At 39.1% G+C, this 8,161-nt stretch overlaps 2 protein-coding genes across 3 annotated transcripts in view; one reads left to right on the forward strand and one right to left on the reverse strand.

Moving 5' to 3' along the window:
• LOC101851480 (ATP synthase-coupling factor 6, mitochondrial) overlaps window positions 1-6,801 on the forward strand; it is a 10,626-nt gene extending 3,825 nt beyond the window's left edge. For both annotated transcript variants that reach the window (XM_005093489.3, XM_005093490.2), the window contains exons 2-4: window positions 1,842-2,010; window positions 3,648-3,781; window positions 6,167-6,801. In XM_005093489.3, coding sequence (XP_005093546.1) covers window positions 1,853-2,010; window positions 3,648-3,781; window positions 6,167-6,306 — 432 coding nt within the window. In that variant the 5' untranslated portion in view covers window positions 1,842-1,852 and the 3' untranslated portion in view covers window positions 6,307-6,801. The remainder of the gene's footprint in view (window positions 1-1,841; window positions 2,011-3,647; window positions 3,782-6,166) is intronic.
• LOC101860006 (acrosin) overlaps window positions 1-8,161 on the reverse strand; it is a gene marked incomplete in the record, with an annotated part of 112,040 nt that overhangs the window by 41,232 nt on the left and 62,647 nt on the right.

The following is an 8,161-nucleotide window of genomic DNA, read 5'->3' on the forward strand; positions in this document are numbered from 1 at the left end:
GCAGCTTGACCAACTTATTTCCTTGCCATATACATAAAGTTTTCAGAAGAAAACATATTTTACCATGAGTAGTGGTTGATTTTAAAAATGTCCTTAAGCAAACACCCCCACCTTTTGGCAAAAGCTCATAACTAATAATTTGTGGTGGATAAAGTCAAAACTTATGTGAAACAAATAAAAATGAACAAGTAAGTAAGTACAGGAGTGCTTTAGACTCAAGAAATTTTGAACATGAGATGGGTCCATAAATAAGTAAAATAATATTTGATTTAACAACTACGGATTCTTGCACTGCTAGTACTAGTAGGCCTACTATTGTAAAAAAAACAACTTCCGAGAGATTTTATAATTGACTTTGTATGTGTCACGACGCAGTGGAATGGGGCGCTTGTCAATTTTTGGGCAAATATGGAGTTATTAGTATCATCTGAAGGCTAATTCATTTTCCTTGCTTTCAGTGAAAAAAATATCCGTCTAGCTTGAATAGAAGTCGAGATATTTGCGACTGAAGAAGGTGGGGTTGCCTAGTTTTAGTGGTTAAATTAATGAGAAAATAGCCGCCAAAGTTTGGTAACTTCAATAGCTTAAAGAGTCCTTGAAAACTGAAAATTGCATATTTTGTGCCTTAGAACAAGGTTTAAAAAAAAGTAAAATTCACATAGAAATGTGTTTTCCTTTGAATATAAAGGTGTTAAGCCAAAAACCAAAATTTCAATAAAAATTGCCAACCTGGTTGAAACATGCCTTTTTCTTAGATTTCATTATTTTGACGAGCGCCTGATTTCACCACGATACTTCACATATATGTGTGGCATCGTTCTGAATTCAGGAGCTCGTTAAAGTAACAAATTTAAAGAAACTGACTGTTTATTCCTCCCGTTGGGTAAAATTTTGGTTATTTTTATTCTTTGGCTCAGCACCTTTTTTGTTAGTTTGAAAACACACTTCTTTGTGGATTTTACTGAAAAATCGTTTGGCAAAAAAAGTAAGTTTGGAGTTTCCAATTACACCACAGTTTGGGAAATCGCCAAGTTTCAGTGGCCATTTTCTCCCTAATTTTGCCTTTGACACCAAATAGTCTCCACCTCCTCAGAACACAAATGTCTGGATTCTATTCAAGATAAATGGGTGTATTTTAAATTTTTTTTTTCATAAAAACCAAGACAAGTTGTAAATAAGTGTATGAAATGATATTGACAATATATGTGAATGTTTGCACTTTATATTTTATTTAGTTGCTTCTTAACTTACTTGAGTTCCACAGAACATTGTAAAAGTAAAGTTTATAAGTTTGGATGTAAACTTTGGCTGGTATGAGATTATATATATACCAGCCACATAAACCAAACCAGCTGGTCTTGGACTGGTTTGTCATTATTTCTTCGAAATTTGAAGTGAATCTAATCAAATCTGGCAAATGTAAGGAATGGTTGCAGCTTTGGATGAAGAGTTTACATACACTGTCAAGAACCCCTTAGATTTTCTATCTTGTGAAGGTACAAGTAAGCAAAAGTCTGTTTTCAAAGTCTTTCTTGATTTTTTTAACATGTTTTTTTTCCTTTGAAATTAAAAAAAAGAGGTGCTGCATTTCGAATATATCTTTAAAATTAAAGTCATGCACCACTTTTACCTCGGTGGGTTGAATTTTGATTCACAAGAATGGTCTGTTAACATTTTTTTGTTTTTGGTTGTAGCTTCTTTTTGACTAGTAAACGATGACATGGCATGCTACCTAACATCGAAAGGTCCCAGTCTTAATGTTCCTGTTTCTGCTGAGCTATCAATGGTCAGTCAGTTTTCCAGTGTTTTTCACATGGCATTCTGTGTTCGTTTGTTTGCAGATTGTTGCAGAATGTTTCGCCAGGCCTTTCAGAGATTGACGCCTGTGGGCAACTTTGTGGCCCACCAGGTTCAGCGCAACATTGGGATGTCTGCTGTTGTCTCTCAGAAAGCCAACTTGGACCCTATCCAGCAGCTGTTTGTGGATAAGATCAGGGAGTACAAGACAAAGTGAGTGACTGCAGTTTGACTAGAATTTCTGCTAAATTAAGGATCCCATTAGTCCTTAATCTGTGAGCTTACAGAGATGCTACTCTAAGCCACAGATGAAACCAGCTTCTTCTTAAGGCCAGGGTTTCCCAAGGGGCAGCGCCACTGTCGTTTAGCGCAGAGTGGATGCTGTAGGAGGTCATGGAAACATGTGTTTTCACTGTGAATTCTGTGGGAGTGTGTTAATCGATAATGAAAATAATGCCCTGTCCTTTGTAGCTAACACAAGTTTTCTGATTAGTTTGTTTTAGTCGGAACACAACGTTTTATGTTACTGTTGTACGTTGTACTGTATTGTAAAGCGCTCAGAGCCTGTGTACTTTAATCGGGGTTGAGTGCTATATAAATGTCATTTATTATTATTATTACTTGAATAACCCCCTTTCATAAGTTGATAAGTCATTATAAGTGGCTACACCCATTCGAATAACCCTTCTAGATGCTGTTGTTGTTTCAAACGATTTGGGGTTCGAAAGGAAAAAAATTATGAATTTTCAGAATCTAGGTCAATTTCTGAATGTTTTGCTCTCAAAGTTTTCTTTCTAGCCATACAATGGTTTTCAAAGCCATCAAATAGGGTTGTTTCTATCAGGTAATATAGATCTATATTATAATGTTTTAGGTTAAAATCAAGCTTATTTAAAAGAACATTTTTGAAAGATTCTTGGTTCAGAAATGGAAGTCTTGTTTTCTGGTTGTCCTTTCTATTTCCTCATGTTTAAGTGGGTCTGTTTGTTCAAGTTTAGTAGGACGATTTTCTAGAGATACCAACTTTACTTGTTTCGAACAAGACGTACACCTGGGTTTTGAACCAACGCAGACAGTTCTAGAAGTAGGCCACAAACGCACACAAGCACAGAAGCAGACTGACACACTCACACAATTACGGGACCCATAGATGCTTAGCGCGCATGTAAGCAAAGCGGGGTCGGTGGGTGATATGGGACCCATTGGAGAGTAAGGATGTCGAAATACACCTACTGGTGTGCGTAAAGTACGGTCCTTAGTGGACCAGGGTTATTTTGATTGTGAGTTTAGTAATCGATTTAGAAAAACATTATGTGAGATTAAGGGTAAAGAACATCATGGGCTCAGGGATGAACTTGCCTATGTTATGATTTTTGCACTCTCAGTGGAGTACATTAAGTATAATCTGATTGGTAAAATTGTATTCTTGCATCACAAAATTTTGTTCTTGCCACAATGTACTCACTTTTTATGAGTAATTCTTGGTGTTTGATGTCAAGATGATATGACTACCGTCGCCATGGATTAAAAAAAAAATTAATCTATTGTTTGGGGTGTGAGGAACAGCAGAGTTTGAAATACAAATTTAATCTGTAATGGAAAAAGACCCCAAACTGCACTGGTGAAAATAAGTGAGGAGTAATAATGACAAATTGAGTAACTTCCCGCAATCTACGAATGGAGAATTTAGCTGATAGTTAACACTGGGATCAGATTTGTAGATTTTCAATTGATGACATTTTTTTCTAAAGAAATGAATATGTGCAGATTAATGTTTTTATTTAGGTTACTTAAATTTCTTCTCTCACTAATACCTGTTCTCCTGTATGCCTGCCCTCCAATTGTCACAGGTCTGCTGGTGGTAAACTAGTGGATGCGTCTCCAGAAACGGAGGCCACGCTGAAGGATATGCTGACAAATTTGGAGCGTGCCTTCCAGGCTAAAGGCGTCGACATGACCCAGTTCCCAACCTTCAACTTTCAGGGTGAGCAGTTGTCTTATTAAAGTTGTTTAACATTTTTAAAACCTGAAACTTTGATTTAGTGGGTGGTTGGCATGTGCTCTTGTGTGGTTTGCTTCTTCTTTCCTATCATCTGACGTCCTCATTTCTCCTTTTTTGTGTTTGTTACTCTCTTGTAACACCTCTATTCTTCAGCATTTATATGACTTTATAATATTGTGTTGCAAGGACTATAAGACTCTTACTAGAACTAAAATGCTTTGCTTACACTCAGCAGCATACTCTTGGTCAAGTTTTCTCGGTGTTCAGTTTAGTGACTGTGCACAGTGAAATCACGATCAGTTTGTTTCGCAGTCACAGATTAACTGGGATTCTGGAGACTGGGAACTTTTCCCTAAACTCCTATATTTTTGGGTGGATTTTGAGGGAAAAATTATTTTTGGTCATGGTGTGGTTGGCAGGTCTGCTGAAGGTATTGTCTTTCTTCTTGTTTCTGTGGTTGAGGAGTTTTCATTTTCTGTTAAAAAACGACCATTTGTAAAAATACCAGATATTTTATATTTTTGATTGAATCAAATTTAAATTCTTTGAAATGCATGACTAGAACTGCTTGTGTGAAAAGTGGTGATAAAATGAGCAACATACATATTGTCCAGGATAAGGATAAAAGAGAAAAAGTCATACTGAAGAGAGAATGGGTGCCACCAAGGCACAGAACGAGTTTCCTATACAAAATCACATTGACGGCAAGAGAACAAATGTCAGCAGGAGCCAAGTTTTTATTTTTAAAAAACATTTTTGGGTGTGTGTGTATGTGTGTCTTGTCTCAGAGACAGGTTTTGTTTCGGAAATTCGTTCTGTGCCCATAGGGCACTCCATTCTCTCCTCTCCTTTTTCGTTTGACAGACCATCTTTCTGTTGATTGGTGTTCTTTTGTTTGTCCTTTTGTGGTTACCTCATGGCTTTAGTTGAGTGCACAATGACAGACAGGCAGGATTGGGCTCTGTTCATATGATATGTTGAAGATAGGTGGGGGAATCTTTTGTAAAGCAGTCATGTTTGGTCGCATTATAGGTGAGACTGACCCCTCCCGCATTCCAAGGGAGGTAACAAACGTCCATTAAAATGTCAAGGAAATGAGATGGTTGCGCCCCTTTCCCCTTTTGCACAGGTTCACTTAAATGGCCACTTGTAAGGACAAGCGGGCTAACCCAGATTTCAGGGGTTTCAGAAATCTTGACCTACACTAAAAGTGGGCATTGCCCTTTCTATAGAAGTAAGGTTTCATTGGTGTGTGTGTATTGGTTATAGAGAAAACTCTCCTTGTCTTTTAAGAAACTGAACAAGAGGCAAAAAGTTTACCTAACATTTTTTCAAAATAGCATTTTTCGGGATAGCCCCCTAGTGCTTAAAAGCGACCAAATATGCATGCTCTATGTTAACACCCGCTTAGGAGCCCTTCTGAGTACCGTGCGATTAGGCAAAGACAACCACCAGTCACAGCTATAACAGGATTTCATTTCAGCTATAATAGCTGGCTTTTTATGAATCTCAGAGTCTGATGTCTGGTAATGTATTGTTAAAAAAGTTGTTATTTCATAGCAAGCATCCTGACAGACATGCTCGGCTGTAAGTATAACAGTGATTCAGCCATTGACAACATTAAAACACTATTGAACCAACAAGCAGAAAAAAGCAAATGAAGCAAAACAATTGCCAACATTGACATAGCAAATTGTGTCTACAGGACCCACAAGGCCTAAGTTGATTGTTTACACATACCACGTGTGCAGGGGAATGAGGGAGGGGGGAAATGTAGGTGTACTTTAGTGTTGATGCGAACCCAGTCTGTGACTTAATGTGACCTTGGTCTCGCATCAAGTCGTCACCTGTTACCTTGTGAGATGGCGAGACTTGTTGCTAGTAAAAAAAGAGTGGATGAAAGTAGCTACTGGGCATCAGATCTTCTGTAGATCTATGTCATGTGTACTCCTTTTCCCAATAGTGGTAACTTCGTGTATTATATTGCGAATGGTTGTACAGCATGCTATTGGTTTTGCTGAAGGAAAACTCATGGGTGGTTGGTGGGTGCTCTGGTGTGGTTTGCTCCTTCTTTCCTATCAAACGTTTATCGTCTTTATCTCCCCTCTTTCATTTTTGTGTTTGTTGTTCTCTTATGTCAGTCTAATCTTCCGCACTTCTATAACACTATTGTGTTGTAAGCGCTGTAAAACTTTAACGTAAAGATTACACCTGCAGGAACGCACGCACGCACACACTCACACGCACGCGCGCGCACACACACACACAGGCACACAGGCACACACACACACATCCTGCCCTAGTACACTTTGTTTTCCCTCTGTCTCAGTGTCTGACTCACGTCATTGTTTGATTGTAACTTTTCAGAGCCAGAGCTAGTGTGGCCAGGCCTGACAGAAGAGCAACGCGTGAAGATGTACGAGACAGCCGAAGCTGCGGAGGTGGCCATTGCCCAGGCGGAGCAGGTCGATGAGGACAAATACGACCCATTTGAGGGCATTCCCTGAGCTATAAATATATCTGCGTAGATTAAAAACTGTGAACTTGTGACACCCATTGAGAAAGTGAGAAAGTGAGGTCAGGAGCCTGACTGCATGTGTTTGGGTTTTTTTTTGTTTTGTTGTGCGAGCTTATGTGTGGGAACATAGTTTTATATGAAAAGAGATGTTTGTGATGTCAGATTTGACGCACTGATCTTGATGGCTCTGATGTCCAGTGATGCTGCGTTACTTTGTCAGTCAACAGACTTTTTTATGTTGTGAAAGTGTGCATAAATTAATTGCCTTAGGTGGTAGTAGAGACAGACTCATTTCGGCTATGCTACAGCATTGTGATGACTTGTGAGACCACACTGGCCTACTTTTTAAAAAGTCGGCAATGGCAGTAGCTTGTCAAGACGTTTATGCTGAAGACTCGGGGGTGGGAGTTACGTAACTTTTGTCCGCCTGGTTCATGGAATGATAGTTACCGTTACAATAAATATGATCTGTATAAAGCACTGACTTGCTGTTTTTTGTTCTTTAATGAAAGTTTTAGAGATGAAATTTCTTTCTGTGGGTGGTTGGCGGGTGCTCTGGTGTGGTTTGCTCCTTCTTTCCTATCAATTATCTATCGTCCTTATCTCCCCTTCTTCTTTTTTATGTTTGTTACTCTCTTGTAACACTTCTAATCTTCTGGCGCTCATATAACCTTATGCAGTTGCGAGCGCCGTAAAATCTCTACTAAAACTAAACCCTAAATTTCTTTCTTTTTCGAGAATAATGAGGTACAAGCTGTGGGTGGCTGGTAGATGTTCTTGTGTGGTTTGTTCCTTCCTTCCTATCATCTGTCGTCTTGATGTCTCCTCCTTCTGTTATGTGTTTGCTACTCTCTTCTTGTAACACCTCTAATCTTTGGCACTTATATAACTTTATTGCGTTGTAAGTACCATGAAACTCCCACTAAAACTTAAATAAGTACAAGCTGCTGGGAAATGACTAAATTTTGATTTTAATGACTAACATAGTAAGTTGGGCATCTTTAGTGTTGCGGTTAGGTGCTTCACCATCGTAAGTAGAAGATATGATTTTGATTCCTGTGTGGAGAGATTTTTTTTTCATGGGTCTTTGCGTGCATCGGATGATAGATCTTAACAAGTATCTCCATCTGTTTTCTGAAGGTGTATTCCTCTCTGCCTGGGTCGGCTGTGTCGGGCAAGATGGAAGGGGCCCTCCTCCTGAACAATTGAAATTGTGTTGATGGCTGTGGGAGACATCTGCAATTACTATTTTTATGATGGTAAATGTTGACACTACAGTCCGTTACGGATATCTCAAACATGTCTGGGATTGACAAAACATGTGTTTTGACATATCTATGATTTTGGTAAACGAATAAATCAACAAATGAGGAGAGAGATGCAGTGGAAACCATAGTATAACAGGCCCGGTAATAACAGGAATCCGGTAATAACAGGGATTGTTCAAATCCCCGTTTTTTCTTACTCTTTGTCTCTATTAAAAGTTATCTGCAATAACAGGGCCTCATCGCAGCCCAACCGGTTATAGCAGGTACAAAGGCTCGTTACAATATATAAAAAGTAAGAGAGAGAGAGAGTAACGCAGTGATGGAGCAAGCCCATGAAAGCCATGACACTGCAAGCACACGCAGCGTGTGAAGCGAGTAGGGCTGCGGTGTGCTGCAGACCTCGATCTAGCCCGAAACATAGATCTAGCAACACACACGCGTTATCTGTCACCAACGATGTCAAGCGCAAGATAAAATACTTTTCAATTGACAAAAAAACCCCGAAATAATCCAGGCTGTTGACAAAAAGCAAGCTCCACTGGCAGAGATTTGTCTTCAGTTCGACATTCCACAAGG

The sequence above is a fragment of the Aplysia californica genome, unplaced genomic scaffold (assembly GCF_000002075.1).
Source record: "Aplysia californica isolate F4 #8 unplaced genomic scaffold, AplCal3.0 scaffold00065, whole genome shotgun sequence".
Classification (NCBI taxonomy): Eukaryota; Metazoa; Mollusca; class Gastropoda; order Aplysiida; family Aplysiidae; genus Aplysia; species Aplysia californica.